We start from the raw sequence: 17,742 nt of genomic DNA, 5'->3' as shown, positions 1-17,742 counted from the left end.
TTGGATTTTGTTCAACTTTATAGCATCGCGCTGCAATATCGCAGCCGTGCATGCTTGTGATTGGTTGCTGGAAAATCAAAGTCGGCAGAATGACCGTAAAAGGAGATACAGACACCACATGCTTTTAAAACATCGCAGCATTGCTTGATGAAATTAAAATGTACATTTTAAAAGCATCGCAGCATCGCATCGCGCTGCGATGTGGAGTAAGGGGGGCTGGCATTTTCTTCGGAAGGGGGGTCACAAATATGTCGGTGACCGGAGTCAATTTTTTTATTACCCCCCCTATCGCGGGCAAAAATTTTTTACCCCCCCCCCTATCGCGGGTCGAAAATTTTATGACCCCCCCCCCTTCCAACTACACAGACTCAAGAAAAATTATTCATTGCGGAACTAAAGTGCGGAATGCCAAAACTTAAAAGTAAAGAAAGTGTGTGGAGCGCGGTAAAATTTTTATTGTAAGTGTACAGAAGGCGCGTGGAGCGTGTAAAAATTTTGCATAGATTGTACGCATATTTCGACTGCGAAGTAAAGAATGCGCGTGCAGCGCGCGAAATTTTTAAGTCACCAGCCCTTAATAATTCTATAACCCCCTATTTTGGGTGTTAAAAAATTATAACCCCCCTATTTTTTTGGTCTGAAAATTCTATGACCCCCCAGTATTTTTGTGACCCCCCCTTCCGAAGAAAATGCCAGCCCCCTAAGAATCGGACTTTAGCTAGGATTTGACAAGTGCCTGTCATTTTCACCCAAACTCGGCCCAAATTTGACCCAGAAGACAATAAAAAAAACGTAACAATATTCTCATTATAAGTCCAACACGATATGAAACCAAGTTGGTATACGAAGGATTCAATCCACATTACGCTTTACACGATAACTTCATACCTGCCTAACAAACATATCCATGCAATAAAACAAATAAACAAACCAGGAGTGATCAGTTAAAAGTTTTCTTACGTAGTAACCTCGTATTTTCTGAGAATTCTTCTTGATTTCTAGTATAAATACTTAACAGACCTGGCAACTTCAACATTTTTGTGCAAATGACATTGATGGCAGGGAAGATTGTGTGTGTATGCACAAAATGCAGATATGCATGTCAAGTTTAAGAGCTTTAGTGTTTATTGGGCGCTTGGATGTCCGAGCCTTTTGCAGTGTGTGTTGATTATTTGAACCTTTTTATGAAGATAAAATTGCAAATTCGTGGAAATGCAAAAGATTTGTTTTTCGTATTGATCAAAGGAGGAGGGTTTCACAGGAATGTACTTGGAATAAATGGAAAGAGTAGACCAACTTGGAGACGCTCATTTAATTAGTGCTCAGTGGTGTTTGACAGGGTTAAAGCTAGCCTGATTTTAGTGGTGGGCTCTAAATTGCTAAAGTCCATGAATGGCTTGGGACACAATCTGATCAGGGAATTAGCTACGGGTGTTACCCCCTAAAAAAATTGTTTTTATGCTCTTGTTATGATGAAAAAAATCTTTTTTTTTTATAGAACTGGAGTTAAACACAGATACAGGATCTGTGAGTTAAATAAGAAAAATATTCACAGATTTCACCTGATACTAAAATCTGCATTTTGATGGTGTAGAGGGGGATGAGGCTGTCAACCTCCAAAGTATCTTATAAGGAGTATTTTGAGATTATAACAAATTAATAATCTCTTTTTATGGTATTTTTCAGTAAATATCCACAAAAAAATTTCATTCCCAAAATTTCAGTTGAGTCTGATTTTGAGTTATGCATGATATGTGTATTACATGGCTCCATAGGCCACTAAATTTAGCGCCACTAAATGAACTACAAAAAGCATGAAAAAAAGCAACAAAAAATAAAACCATATTATAATGATATTCTGCCAAATGTTCATGCATGTCGACAATATAATATGACTGTACCACTTTGATTTCTTGTGCAACTTGCATTGCTGAAGACATTCTTGTTAGTTATACCTCAAATTCCAGTTGAATTCCATGCAACCCTATGGAAGACATGACCTTAATCTCCCACACAGGGAGTGTGAATGGGGAGTTGCCCATTCATGTAACCCAATTTGAAATTCTCACTCCCTGTGTGGAAGATTAAGGTCATGTCTTCCATAGGGGGTGCATGGATTTCAACTGAAATTCTGTTTAGCGGGAAATGTTTGCGAGGTCTTTATTTTTGTGCTCTTTGTGCAGTTAATTACAGGACTGTGAATTTAAAAGCCAGCGAAAATGTATTTCTTTACCCAAGGCTTTAATTATGTATCTGTTCAAGATGTAATTGCGAATTTAAAAACTGCAGAACTGCTACGAACAGTTTATATCGTGAAGAATTAATACTGCAAAAAATTTCGCACTTTACATGAGCCCAATTTTTAATATTCTGAAAACCAAGCCTCATAACTGAAAAATAAAACCCTGTAAATTTGTCTTTTTGTTGCAAGCTCAAAATAATGTTTATTTTGCAGAAAAAAATTATGAGAACAAAGTGAAAATCTTGAATGGCTTTGCATTAAGAATGTGGTAAAAAATTTTGTTCAGCATTTTTCTTCAGATTAAATTATGGGAGTGAAATCAAATCACTGCTGTTTTTTTTTCCAACTTTTGAAAATAGTATCTCATTTTATTACAGCAATTTGTTGTTAAACTACATTGTTTTGTACACATAAACACTAATTTCCACACACACACCCCCACACATGCAAGCTGTGCACACTATACTAGTATTAATGTCTATCCCTTCTCTGCGCTTTAAGACTGCGGCACCGGACTCGCTGAGTGTACATGTAATACAGTGAGCAGTGTGTGTGTGTATGCGGCTGCTATGCCATGAAGATGACATGTACTCGACGTATGTATGGATGGTACGTAGGAGTAATTGTGCAGTGTACAGTACATGGCGCTGGGTAGTTTCCTTGGATGTACATGTGTGCAATATTGCTTGATGATGACTTGCTTTGCTCAACGCACTGCTTGCTTGCTTGCTCTGCCTTTGAGATGCGGATAGAACTAAGATGCAGTATACGTGTAAATGGTATATTATATATACTTGTGCATGTGTACCGGTGTGTGTATGAGTGTGGTGTGGTATGAGGAAGTAATACATGAATGCATGCATTGCTAGTCTGACACTGTGTATAATAGGGATAGCCTGCCGTGTCAGGTGAAATTCTTGGGCGGGAAGGAGGGAGGGATGGATGGATGGAGGAGCGGTTGACATATATTGTAATTATATTGATTATGAATCAATTTGGTGGTTTATGATGATTTGTGGGGATGTTGGAAAATCTGTTGAAGAGAAGTTATGATATTTTTGATGAGGAATGGAAATTGAAATATATTGAAAGATTTTGTTGAGTGTAATGTTACTGATGAGATGATTGTGAGATTTATAACATTGTATTATTATTATTATTTTAGTTTCAAATGATGATTTTAGAAAATGAAAGAGCTTAGAAGCAGACCAGTAGGGTGCGTTTTTAGAATGGATTGAAATATGGCTGTTCTAATGTGGGGCAAATGATAATGATGGGAGACTAAATATTTTATATGCTTCCTGTGATGGAGAGCTTTCTTTTTGATTGGTAATTATTTGAATATCAGATTGGGACAGTAAATTTGCACTAGAAAAATGCTGAATGATGATGTTCAGGATGAAAGTATGCTTAGCAAAAAAAAAAAAGTAGGTAATGGTTAGTCCAATACACGAAAACACAAAGAGGATGAATAAATGATACAAGAGGATACCTTGAATATGCAAATAACTGAAAAGAATGCGCGATGTCCACAAACAAAATGCCGACGGGTGACGAGAAAAAAAGATATTGTAGGCATGTAAGTAGGCTAAGTTCTATTGCAAAAAGATCAAAAGAATAAAACGAATTCCAGAACCCACAGAAGTGGAAACTGACAAACACGACAAGGGTAGTATTTGATTTGTTCGGGTTTTTGACAACCCTGGATAACCCAAGAAAGCTTCTATTGAAGCTTATTTCCATTGGGGTCCATTTGAACACCGGGACGGGTTGGGAACAGTCAGGGGTTAACACCCTACTCTTTTCGAAACTGGCTGCGAAATACATGTACAGGTATGGCTCTCTGCACACGGGACCGACGGCTTAACGTCCCCTCCGAAGGGCGGAGTACTTTCATGGTTCATTTACCCAATTCTAAATGAACCATGGGGAGAGCGGAAGTCTGAATTTAATCTACAGAGGTTGCCAATTAATTTCAGACTTTTTTTCCAAGTCAATATCCCAGCAAATCGCCACCGCCGGGAATTGAACCCGGGACCTCATGCACTAAAGGCAAGTACCCTAACCAGTGCGCCACGCTCCCCCTAAACCATACAGATACTCTGCATCTTAGCCAGGTTGGGAGATGTTCCTCTTTGCAAGCCATCATGTTGGGGAAGGGTTTTTGTTTGTTCCAAAAACATCAGAAACACAATTCATGTTCGATTCCATGTGCTTATCGGGCTTTGTTTGTATGATAGGTATAAACCTACCAATACAATGGACATGTCTATTATCATGCATCCATTGCCTTATACGACATTGAGCATAAATTACAGCCACTGAATGTGTGGCCAACAACTGCAAAATGAAACCCTGGCTAGACCAAAAGATCCCCCTGCATAAAAACAAAAATACCTCCCCCTGTTATCATCATTTCTTGAAAATCCAGTGGACGAGAACAAAAAAAGTTGAAATTAAACGTGGCCATCTGTAATTACGTCTACGAGAACATTTCTTTTCATTTTCAGTGACCTTGATGATAAAAAGCGCCCACATTAGTGAGCGGAAATGATAACTTAAACGTTGACTGTCAGATTAATTAAGGGCGTTTGTTCTGAAAAGGTCAGAAAAAGCATAGACAGGATGTAGAAGACATGATTATGTATCAATTACTTAATTACTGCCTTTGTCCTAATTTGACTAATTGAAAATATAACGAGTCTATTTAAAGTTTTTATTATACAAAATTGCCTACCGTATTATTTGTATTAAACGCTCTCTGGGCCTAACACGCCCCCTCTGATACACGCCTCCCTAATTTTTTGAATGAAAAATGGACAAAAATGCAAACATTTCCATGCCATATCGTGTGAGTATGCTTTAAACATGCATCAGTCAATGTCAGTGACGATCGCTAATAAATTGCATGGACAAAACCTATTATGACTCGAAATTCCATCCAGTTCATTGTCTAATTATGGTGAATTTAACTAATTTCATAGATTCCTGTTTGATGATGCACTTACGGATGTAATTTTGTTTTATTTACTCTTGAAAATACAATGTTCCATGCTGTTGCGTAATGCCGCCATCTTGAATTTGAACCGAAGTGAGTGATTCTTTCAAGTTCGCCGTCGATTTTGAAGCTTTATTCAATGAAAATTTACTTACACCCCATTTTCGAAAAAATGTAACGCCCCGGGAAATTTTTTTACAAATAATACGGTATCTCAGCTCTTTTCAGCTAACATGTTGCTAGCTGGGATTGACTTGAATTTGCCAGGCAGGATATACTTTAAACTCGCATTCAGGATAGACATGAATTTTACTACCTCTCCAAGAAGTCATTACATAGCATGATAATATTGGTCAAACAGTTCAAGTTGATTTAGTGCAACTGGAGCGATAGTTTTTGTGTTGATATGTGACCCACAGGGCTCGAAATTCCATTTTGTAAGGGCACTCGTTTCCCAGACCAGTGGGTAAAGCAGGGATGTAAGTAACCCTGAAGAAAAAATACGGAAAATACAGAAAAAAGCGCGTAAATTCGGGCTAAAAAGCCCAAAATGGGCTGAAAATAAAAGAAATTGCGTAAATCTGGACTACAAAATTACAGAATTCTGTAAAAATACAGAAAACTTACATCCCTGGTAAAGGGTATGAAGGCCACTATCCCTAACTACACTGCGTACTACTACTACAAAATACTACAGCTGAAAGCCACTGCGCATGCATGCATCTGACATGATGTGATGATGCAATCATCTTTTAAAAATCATATACAGTACTGATTCGCTGGCTAAAAACCACTAGCTAACTGGTGGTTGTTAGTGTGCGGCAGGCGAGGGGTCTTGGGTTCAAATCCCACCCCAAACAAACAACAACTTCTTTGTTCATCTTTCTTTATTCATTCCTTCTTTCCCTTCCATTCACCAAAGAGCACTTGGAGAATCGGGATATGTACCAAAGAATGCTTTGAAATTGCAGGACACCAAAGCAAAGACTACATAACAGTGCTGTAAATCCATTAGGATTTTCCACAGGAAAAAGTGATGCCGCTTGTGCAGAATACAATAAGTAAACTTTGTGGTGGCAGTACTAAGTTGTGTTATCACAATTTGTTAAGTTAGAAATATGCACAAAATAAACTTCAGCATGCTATTGCTAAGGCTGTGCCTGGGTGCTGTGCCTGGGTGCTGTGCAAGTATATGGAGAGAGTGGCCATTGAGGGCGCTATTGTCTCAGTTTTCAATCCGTTTAGGCTTGCAGTAAAAAATTTGCATTTTGTTTTTTGTAAAATTTGTACGATGTTTTTGAAACATAGGGAGTGGTCACTAATAATATCTTGTGAAGACCATCAAAAATAAATGTTCTATATATATCTGAATGTTTTTCATCAAAACTGTTTCAAATGATGGGGATTATTTGTCGTCTGGTGTTTGAGGAGGCACAAGTATGTATCCGTGGTGGTCAGTACCTGTCTCAGCCAGGATGCAGTTTCGAGCATGCACGGCATTGCCTGCAGTTTCAAGGGGATTCTATGAAAATTCTATTAAATAGACCAGTATTGAACTGTTGCTATAAACTTGAACATTGGTTGTGAGGCTTTCATGGCATATACATGTAACCTAAATTTGAGTGAATGGAGGGGTTTCCCCTAAAATTCTGTCATGCTGTATTTGTGTGCCAGACACTGATTAAATTTCAGCTTTTACATACAGATAGATTTATTTTGTGTGTCTTGGAATAAAGCCCAGCACTTTTATACAGCACCTGGATGTGTGTGTTCATTGAAAAACAGGGTGCTTGTTGAAATAATATTAATAATTATTTTCTGCTTTTGTGCTGGAAATACAAAAATATACATGCAAAGTGTTTAGCCAGATTTTCAGGATTGCAGCAACTTCTTCATCAAATACATTGTACATGTACAGGAATTATTACATTTGTTACAATTTCACGTTTAACCCCCTGAGCACTATACCTGCTGATCTAACATTGCCTCTGATTGGTCAGTTACATGATATTTTCTTTTAAATCACCAATCAGAATGGAGCTTTGCAAATAATTCATCCCAATTTTTGTGTGTGGTGAAATTATTCTAACAATGTTGCTGATTGGGCCAGTTGATAATGAAAACTTCTTTTTGGCCAATCGGCAGGTAGTTCTCATGGGGTTAACAAACTACCGGAGAATTCCATCTACAAGCATATATGCCTCTCAACAAAACGAAAGAGTAGAGAGATGAAAGGCAGACGCATTGTACATTTCCCCTGAAATGGATGCGCTAAGAAAAACAAACCCGCGCAGTCGATTTGAGACATGGCATTTTTTCCGTTGATCTGTTTAAATTACATAATTTTTAGTACGATACTTGCAAATCATGATCTAGGCCTACTAATTTTCTGTAAAAGCATTGAGTATTAATCAGGTTCCAAGGTCATTTGCTCATCTAGGGCCCAGCTGTTGTGTACCCAATGAGAGAGCAGTTACACACCAGCAAACAGCCTTATACTTAACAACCAGTGTATATTGTTATCAAGTTGTCATGGTTACAGTGAATTGAGATTGCTTCACTGTGTTCTTGGTGAGAAAGCTTGTGGTAGTAGTACTGGAATTGAGCTTCCATTGCATGTATCCTTTATTATACATGTATAACAAGGCCGTAATAAGCATGCACATAATGTTGAGGCAAAGTTTTCTATTCAGGTGACTCTCGATGAGATGGCATGCTAGATGATAAAGCGGGGACCAGTTCTCCTTGACATAACATCATTGTCTAGTACACATCTCGAACCTCGGTACTGTCTGTGTGCATGCACATTTGTAGCACAAGGCCAGGTGTGCACATGCGATATGCATGCACATAACAACCATGGACTGAAGTGCCAGGTTTGCTATTGCTTTACACATGGGCATACACCCCACAGGTATGCAAGCACACAGTCATGCGCTGCGCACACACGCTAACCCTGAAAATGGGGACAAACGTGTGAAACCATGAAAATGGGACATCAGTTTAAACATGCTTATCTTCCCAACTTGACACACCTGCAGCCTGCACCCATCTATAACGTGCAGAATGGGGATATTATGATTTGCATTAAATGAACTGCCAAGTTACAAAATTCAAATTTACCATCTCGGACGATGTCCGTGTTTCGCCGATCAAAATCACATTTAGAGTGTATGTGTTTTCACTCTTCAGACGATAATACAGAAAATATGTATTAGTGCCCTCTACCCCTCTGTACTATAGTCATCAGGGATTGCAAAACGGAGAGATCCCTGTTTGTAGGAGTGAAGGATTGAAGGATCAAACACTTGCACATATATGCATGTACACAGTCACTGCACATACAAACTCGTCATAATCCTGATTCCTTTTGAACATGTCAAACTCTGTTACAGGTTGTTCAACAATTCATGGGTTGAGTGCAAGAAGGTCATAAGTGCGTAGTAATTACAAAGTACCTACAATCATAATCAATGCATTGAATCCAAATAATGTAAGTTGGATTCATAGAGTGCTCCATGAACAGTTGCCTACAGTTGTAAGTTCTTTCTCTTGACCTTTTTCTACAGGTTAGTGTGCTACTTCTAGGTTCATTCTTACAGTTTCCACTTTCATGATTCTATAACTAACATTGATTTTGACCCATTTTGATCTTACAGTGTACCGGTGATTAATTGCTGAGTTTAACTTTAAGTTACAATTTTATCCAGATTAACTAACATATTGTATAATTTTTTACTAGTTTTAGAAAACGATATTTCATTCATACAAGTGGTTAGTCCTTGCTAAAGTTTATTTTTTATTTTGTGGTCCAGGTGCACGCTGGTGATCGGCGATCGCGTAAAGTGACGATATCTCCTCCCCTTCTAAGCGGACGAACCAATGGGTCAACCATCTTGTCATGTTCGTTAATCAGCCAATCAGCGTGATTGTTTACCACTTCTGTGTTTACGCTCGTGTACGCTCGGCGCACAGCACAGATCACGGAAGTAATAAAAAATGAACTTTAGATGCCAATGCACACCACATGGCAGAAATCAACTTCAAAGTAAGGAGCAGAGCATTTAGTGCCGACGAACCAATGGGTCAACTGTCTTGTTGTCATGAACATTGATCAGCCATTCAGTTTGATTGTTTACCACTTCTGTGTTTACACTCGTGTATGCGTTCGGCGCACAGCGCAGATCAACTTCAAAGTAAGGAGCAGAGCATTTAGTAAATATTGTTAACCGCTTTCCGTTTTTTATTTCCATCTCTTTTGTGTGTGTACACCACAGGAACGGGAGAAAGTGGGAAGAGTACTTTTATCAAACAGATGAGGATTATCCACGGAGCGGGCTACTCAGAAGACGACCGGAAAACCTTCACCAAGTTGGTGTACCAAAACATCTTCATGGCCATCAATTCCATGATTCGGGCTATGGAAACACTTAGAATCCCCTATTCAGACCCTAGCAATGAAGTAAGTGGGCGAGAATGTGTGGACCGAGTTGTGAACTTGAAAGAGGGGGCACTTGTCAGTTCAGAAGATTTTCTCATGAAGAACTAAGTTACTAAAAGTTACTACATGTAAAAAAAATCATGCCCAAAAAGAAGGGGAAAATGAAGTTTAACTTGAGATTGTTTTAACATGATCAGATTTTTAAATGGATGGATGGATAAGGCAAATCAGTATGCCGTCCAAACCCGGGACCTTGGGTTTTCTTGTCTGACACTCTGACACCATCAGAACTTATTTCAGATGGGGAAAGAGAAGGTAATGTAATATGCCTTAAAGTCATTTACTTGCATTTGTCACTACTGCATTTTATCAAACACATGGTGGTTACTCTTACAGGGAAAATTCAATTAATCCCAAAACAATCTCAAATTTGTTGTTTTCTGACAAGTGCCAGCTTTTCAATTCAAGTAGGTCACATATTAGGATAGCCGTAAAGAGAGACCTGGCTAGAGCAAGCGCGTATGACAGATAGACCTGGCTAGAGCGTGTATGACAATAACTAATGGTGGCGGTGCATCTGTTTTAAGCTTGAACTGGCTCAGTAACCAATGGTAATGGGTATTGACCTTATATTAACTTTTTTCCCTGTAAACACCGCAAGGCACTTAACTTTGCGCAATCACTACGACTGATGCTATATATTTAATTCTCGGTAAAACACAGGTGTGCGTATATGACATTTTTGCCAATGCGTGTGTGTACTGCACAGCAGAAGCTCGGACCATAGCGACAGGCTGCTTTAGTACAGTTTAGAATATATGAGCTTGTGGGACGCACTTGTTGCTTTCAAACGTTGTGTCCGAGAATTGGATATATCTAGGAACAGGAGGCGAAAGTTTTTCAACTTTTCTTAATACAGGCACAAAGTCCTAACTTATGCTCGCACAATATGCAAACCTTCCTTGGTGCAGGTGCTGTGTCCATTTTGTACTATTTGCGTACTCCCATTTTAATATCAATTCACAAAGTCATGAGTTAAGCATGGAAGGAGCTAAACAAACTTTAGTGGGTACTCCTGGGTAAGTCTGCGCCAAACCACCAGTCATGGGAGGTTTAGAGCTGACGGGTGGATGCGAGTTCAGATGATGTGCTTGTCTTGTTCACTGTGATAGGGCTGTGGATTCGTTTGTTATTGGCAGAATTCACCATCGTAGTGTGACGTCAAACCCGATCATTGCGTTCACGCTCTTTGTGTTCGGAACCAGGATCAAAATGATCACAACACAAAGTCAGTGGGTTGCTAACAGGTGTGAAAACCAAGTGTGAACCAGTAACTAAGGTGTGTCGTATCCACTATGACGGCAAATATAGTGACCATGCACAGGTGCATGCCAGCAACAACTGCATCTACATCCACCAGTTAGATAAGCCTTTACTTTGCTTGTATGTGAGGTGTGTGGGGGTATCGCAATCCCATCACTGGCTATCACGTTCATTTAGAAACTGCATCACAATTGGCCTGTGTAAGTTCAGTTTTTGCCTTGCACTTTTTGCCAAATCTGAACAGATTGGTCACAAACATGGAATTTGGGTTGTTTGTTTTTTTGTTACCACAGCCAAAGTACCATGAAGGGTGAAAAAAGTGCCGAAAGATTTTGGAAAGGGTTTTTGTTCACTGAGATCATTTCAACTGTTGGAGGGTGTTTGGTTAAAAGGTAGCGAAAATTATTGATTAAATAATTTTGGCATTTTCAGAGAGGTGTCATTTTAATTTGATCAATGATCAATGATCATACTCTTTTTCTTGGGAGTATGACAGCTTCATGAAAATGATTAGAAACCAGAGTTGGAAAAATGTGACTTTCCAGGGATATAAACTTCCCTCCAAGAAGACAGGATTTCTCTTAAATTGCTATGTGATGTATTTCTTTATTTTCAAACCTTGTATTTCCTTCCAACACCAAATTTGCTAGGAATGAGGCTTCCAAATTTGCCACCTTTCCCAGGCCTGTTGGAACCACTAACAAGTTTTTGAGTTAAGTATTTAGATGCTGAATATGCAATGTATTCCCAATTGCTCATGGATTTAAACTTGTGGACAGGATGTTCAGCAAAATAAAAATTGTATCAAGGGTAGCAGGAATCTATTCCGAGCACCAAATTGTAAACAGCTTGTTTTCTAAAACAAGGACCGGATCTAAAAATAAAAGTGGTAGATGTTTGAGCAGAGAACGTCGAAAATAGCCGGATTAATTGAATAATTATTTAATTAAAATTCCCATAAATACACACATTGCACTCTGACTTAGTTTCCGTTCTAGCTGTTGGCGTTGCCACACACATTTCAGATAGTTACGAAGAGTTTTGCAGTCCCTGGCTTGAATTCCCTGCGAGTAATTTGCGGAAATCCAAATTGTGCGCTGATTAAGTTGTGTCGCTCCCCAGTCGAAAAAAGGAGTGAAATTGCTGGCTGGCCTGGCTAATACTTTGTGGTAACACTACCACAGTATAATTAGTGGATGTACAGAGGAACATATTTAAGCTTCATTAAGATTAAATGTTGATAATAGGGTTAGCTTTTTATATATGAGCAATTTAAGTACCAAGAAATAAAAAACCAAAAATCCACCAAGTTTTTTCCCTTCCGGTTTTGTTGTCCCAATGTAATTATCAGTAGTAAGAAAAACTATAAAAAAAGCAGTCCTGTACATATTATAACGTGAGAGGAATAACAATATTACATCATTAAGTGTGGGAACATAATTTTAATTAGTTAGGACTGATTTTAAGATAAAAATTAAACCTTAGAACCAAATAATTATAAGAACTAGTCGGTTTAATTTAACCAAACGAAATAAAACTGACCATTCAATATTGGTTTTGCTGCTGAATAAAATTTGCATGATGCATAAATTTCTTTTTTTTTTTGTATGAAAACTTCCAGACATGACAGTAGCTAAGTCCATTAGTTTTGTAGGATTTTGTAGTTGAGTCCTGAAAATCTAGGACTACGTGTAGTCGAGTCATTGCAGCCATTTTTTCAGCAGGTTTACTTGAGTCAGGTCGGTTTGAGTCGCAACAATTCAGTGGAGGAAATTGAGAAGTTGAGTTGAGTCACGACAATGAAACCTGAATAATATTTCCCACTGAAGATACAGTTTGTCCTTTTCTGATGATATAGCAAGATTACAGCATGTTCTGTCAGGTATCGTACATGCATTTGATATTCATGAAGAACTGAATTACGATCTGACCAAAAATGTGTCATCTCCAAAGGCATAGTCCAGTAAAACCTTCATTCCGTACTCACAGCTCAAAACGTTGACCTCTGTGTGCAGCAGATGAGTTTTTGTACCCCAACACATGTGAAGGTTCATTCTGTGAGCATTTAAATATATTAGGGTTGATGAACTGTGTACTGACGGATGAGCTTGTTAGAGTCGTGCATAGTTAACGCTTATCATTTGTGGTAATCTAAAGAAATGCACAGTATCAGGTCTATTTAAAGCTGTTCTAAATTTATCTAGCATTTGCATAAAGACCCCCCTTGGAAATTTATCTGGCAGATATGCGGTAGGCATCATATTCTGTTTTCACGGTTAGGTTTCTGGGAATTTAGTTGCTAACCTCGATGTGGAATTGGGTAGGGTGTGCGCTGGGGGATTGTCCCCCCTCCCAAATTATATGATTTACACCCAAAAAAGGATACTAATTGTTTAGATTTTGCTAGTTTTTATCCCCCCAATTTTTTTTTTCAAATACACTCTTTTCTGTAAATCAATTCCTGCTCAGTAAAGTTTATTTTTCCCGCTCTTTTATACCCATAAATACCAGAGGGCCTGCAAATGAAATCCAACTGCAGCTTCCTGTGGGTTTCTCAGGTTTGATTTGGGTATGCACCTACCACTCAAGTTCTAGAACTGGACCCACATTTATTCACCCAATCTTTGCCAAACATGGTACCCAGTTCTATCTGTAAGCTGTTTCGAAATGATTGGTATCCATTAGTTTTCATTGATAATGGACGAGTCTTGATGCATCAAAATTCAACAACAGATCGATCCAAATAATGTGTCTTCAGAGTAATTTTGTAAAGAGTATTAGTATCCAATGTTGCATTTGGAAGAATGTGGCTTTTCAAATAAACTTTGATACAGCTTGTATACCTGTCAGACTTTGGGCCAACATTTTTGCATGTTTTCTGTTTTGGAAATTTCAGTTCAAGATTCACCTTCACAAATTAGGCCAATTTGCGGACAAACTTGAGAATATTTTTGAAAAATGCAACGATACAAACATACCAATATTATATCCTTATACCCAGAAGGCTGAAAGTGAGGCCCATTTCAGAGACACATCCCAGTAGAGCCATTTGTACCTACTCTTCCCACTCTGCTTTCAGACCTGGAACTTTTCCTCTTTTCAGCTGATTTCCTCTTTTTTTTATTCCTGAAATTAACGTGTTTTCTTTTATTTTCAGCCCGATTTGAGCCATTTCCCCCCCAATTTTACGCTGTTTTTCAGCGCTTTTTGAGCATTTTCAGCTTCTTCCCTCTTTTTTTTATAAAGACCCTGTTTAAGGTCTGTGCTTTAAATGAAGACGAACATTATCACCCTGCTGTAGACACAGTTGTTATAGCTATTTGGTTCGCTACATCTACATACAACATGGACATGTTTTTTGCACTAAATTATGTTGAAATAATTAGTTACGCACATGTATGTGTCTGATACTAGCTTTGAAAACCAAAGCCGTTCAAATGGCAATTGGAACTTCAGGTTTTTGTGCAGTCCTATGCACCTACTCGCATGCAACTAAATAACCCAGTCGTAGTGGGTATATATTAAATTTTAATCATGCCTAGGTTCTCAAGCTAAAGTAAAAACTCAGTTGATTGTTTATATCGTTATGATTTATTTTTATTATTATTTTTTTATCTATTCTCGGGAACTCAAATGCATATAGTGTCAGATTTTTTTCGCTTAAAAAATTATGTTTCACAGTTTGAAATGATCTCACTGAAACCTATCCTCCTGTTTTAATCGCTACATTGGTTGGTTCACAAACAGGTGGCTGTTGGCCTTGGTCCATCAGCACATTAAAGGAATCCTTCCTTACACTTCCATAATACTCTCTTCCATCACTTCCATCTATCAGCGAACTTGCAGAATTCTGCATCGGCCACGCTTCAATGTTTCAATGCAGAAAAGTTGCATTGGACTGCTGCACCAAAGATCGCCAGCATTAAGGCCTACTTTGCATTATCATGAAGCTTGCCTGTTTGGACTGATACAAAGTTTGTTCAAGTTTTTATTTAACACAAGGTTGCACTTTTCTTGTGTTTTTTTTTTTTTTTTGCAAAATGTGTCACCCGGGAGCTATTAATGCTGCTTGCTTTAACCATTACATTGCTTTATAACTCTTTCAGACAAAATCACATACAGTCAGGTTAATAGATCACGAGACAGTAACAACATTTGAAGAACCATATCAATCATATATTAAATCTATATGGAATGATCCTGGTATCCAGGAGTGTTACGATAGAAGAAGGGAATACCAATTGACAGACTCAGCTAAATAGTAAGTACATGGACTCGGTGTGTTCCCCGTCCGTCAACGCACACATTGTTTAAGTGTCTGTGCTGTGTTCTTGTTTCTCTTGCAGAAAAAATCACAAGAAGTGAGATTAATAGATCACGAGACGGTTACAACGTTTGAGGCACCGTATATAACGGATATTAAAAATATATGGGATGATCCTGGTATCCAGGAGTGTTATGATAGGAGGAGAGAATACCAGTTGACAGACTCGGCTAAATAGTAAGTAGCCCTTTTATGCCGGTGAAGGGATTCATGCTTGGCTTGCTATCTATCACCAAAAGGGTCGCTGACGGTGTTCTAATGTATTTGTATACATACGTGCAAAGGTGAATTATTTTTCATCCGCATGCAATTGTATATTCATGTATTACTATACACACACCTTAAAATTGTACTCATGAATATTCAGCATGTACTCGTAAATATGTATTTATATTCTATTTGCTGTAGAAGTAGCGATGTAACGGGATTAATTTACCATAGCTATAGGTGAAAACAAGTATTGAATGTATTGTCCTGCACTATAAGTAGGCTGCACTCATCACCTGTCTTGGTTGTGTATGTGTGCAATCATGGATTGAATACAATAACGCTCTTTTTCGAAAGCGCTAATATTACAAGTGCGAGTGAAACGTACATTGACTCGGCATAATGTGAAATTTCCATAGAATTACAATCCAGGTTATTATGTCTATTCTTTGATAATCAGTGGTGCGATGCAGAGTTACAGCGTACGTCTAGTGCAGGGCAATACATTCAAAATTGTTTGCACATATTGCTATGGTAATTAATCCTGTTACATCACTACTTCTACAGCGAATCTATTATAACCCTGCATCTCATTATATAGAGTAAGTGGTGTATCATGCATACTACATGTGTTTGATTGTCATGCTTTTAAGTTTTCCTGGCCGATCAAGATCTTGTACACTGCCATTTATTCCAAATTTGTACACATATTTGTCATATGGTTTAACAAGAAAGCCAGTTGTTTTTCTCAGAACTGCTCCGCCAGTTAAAGTTAGCAACAAAAAAATTCCCAGATTGTATGCTTGATTGACAGGCAGAGTCTTAGCCAGAAATCAGAAACTACCCGTCCAAGCAGACACTAAAATTTGACCCTCAAATATAAAACAACTTGTCTATACCCATGGAAGGGTCACTAGGGTCAACTATGTCCTGATTTGGCCTTTACATGTCACTCTGAATTAGTCTCAAGTTCATATAACCTTAAAATCATCTGTTTTAGAGCTATCACATCTGTAAAATCCATTAAATCCACCCGTCTAAAATTAGATTAGGCCGTCTTAAAGACGGGTGGACGCATGGCTGGCTAAGACCTTGTTGACAGGTGAACTGTAACTGCTGCTGCTTAATGCAGGATGTAAACATTGCTGCAAATTGTCCGTTGTAAACTACACGGATACCCCAGATGAAAATATTGCGTATATAAAATCAGATGAAAATATCGGGTATGTAAAATCATTGAATATTTGAACGTGTACGTTTCCAAGATTTTGTACGCGTTGGACTTGAAGGGGCATGCAATGTGCATGAATGCGCATAATTTATATGCGGCAGTATGCGCTGTTTGTGCGTTACAGAATAGCCTGGCTCTGTGCCCCCACAGAGGAATTGAACAGACACTGACCACATGTTTTGTACAATCTGCCCAAAGAGATAATTGAACCGTCACTGAGCACATGTTTCGTGCAATTTGTCCAAAGAGATTTTGATCACGGTTCTCCATAGATAAGCATTGCGCATCAAAGCTACGGTGTTTCTGAATCTGATGCCAGGCATGGCTTTTAGATGGAAACTAAAGCAAATATAATATGATTGCAATAGTAGTACGAAGAAATTGCGAATTCATATTGGCGGTGTGTTCTCTTGCAAGTTACCAGGCACCAGGCATTGTGATATGCATCTGATGTGGAGTAGATAAGCGCTGAAAAGAGCTGATAAAAAATTGTGTAGCTGTTTCTGGTAGAAGATGTATGTTACAATACCAGTGGCTCTCTACTGAGTTGATTTAAGTCCGGTTCTTACTCCACATCGCAGCGCGATGCGATGCTGCGATGCTATAAAAACTGTAATCTGAGCCAGGATTTTACGAGCTCAGCGGTGAAAATTTTCATGGCGCGATGGAAATTTCGGTCCGTGATGGAGTTGGATTTTGTTCAACTTTATAGCATCGCGCTGCGACATCGCAGCCGTGCACGCTTGTGATTGGCTGCTGGAAAATCAAGGTCGGCAGAATGACCATAAAAGGAGATGCATACCCCACATGCTTTTAAAACATCGCAGCATCGTGCGATGAAATTAAAATGTACATTTTGATTTCATCGCACGATGCTGCGATATTCTAAAGCATTGCATCGCGCTGCGATGTGGAGTAAGAATCGGACTTCAGGAGTAGATTCAGTTGATGTATTCATTGTGTACCTTGTACATGC

At 38.6% G+C, this 17,742-nt stretch overlaps 1 protein-coding gene across 2 annotated transcripts in view; it reads left to right on the top strand.

Annotated features, from left to right (window-relative positions):
• The window catches only part of LOC140142488 (guanine nucleotide-binding protein G(q) subunit alpha-like), a 74,384-nt gene that overhangs the window by 23,826 nt on the left and 32,816 nt on the right, over nucleotides 1-17,742 (top strand). The window contains exons 2-3 of one of the 2 annotated variants that reach the window (XM_072164472.1): nucleotides 9,518-9,702; nucleotides 15,351-15,505. In XM_072164472.1, the coding sequence (XP_072020573.1) occupies nucleotides 9,518-9,702; nucleotides 15,351-15,505 (340 nt within the window). Of the gene's footprint in view, nucleotides 1-9,517; nucleotides 9,703-15,110; nucleotides 15,266-15,350; nucleotides 15,506-17,742 lie in introns of both variants that reach the window. The other variant, XM_072164471.1, reaches the window with a different exon arrangement.

Source organism: Amphiura filiformis, chromosome 20 (assembly GCF_039555335.1).
Source record: "Amphiura filiformis chromosome 20, Afil_fr2py, whole genome shotgun sequence".
Classification (NCBI taxonomy): Eukaryota; Metazoa; Echinodermata; class Ophiuroidea; order Amphilepidida; family Amphiuridae; genus Amphiura; species Amphiura filiformis.
Note: the sequence above shows the minus strand (reverse complement) of the source record. Positions and strands in the feature narration are given on the sequence as shown.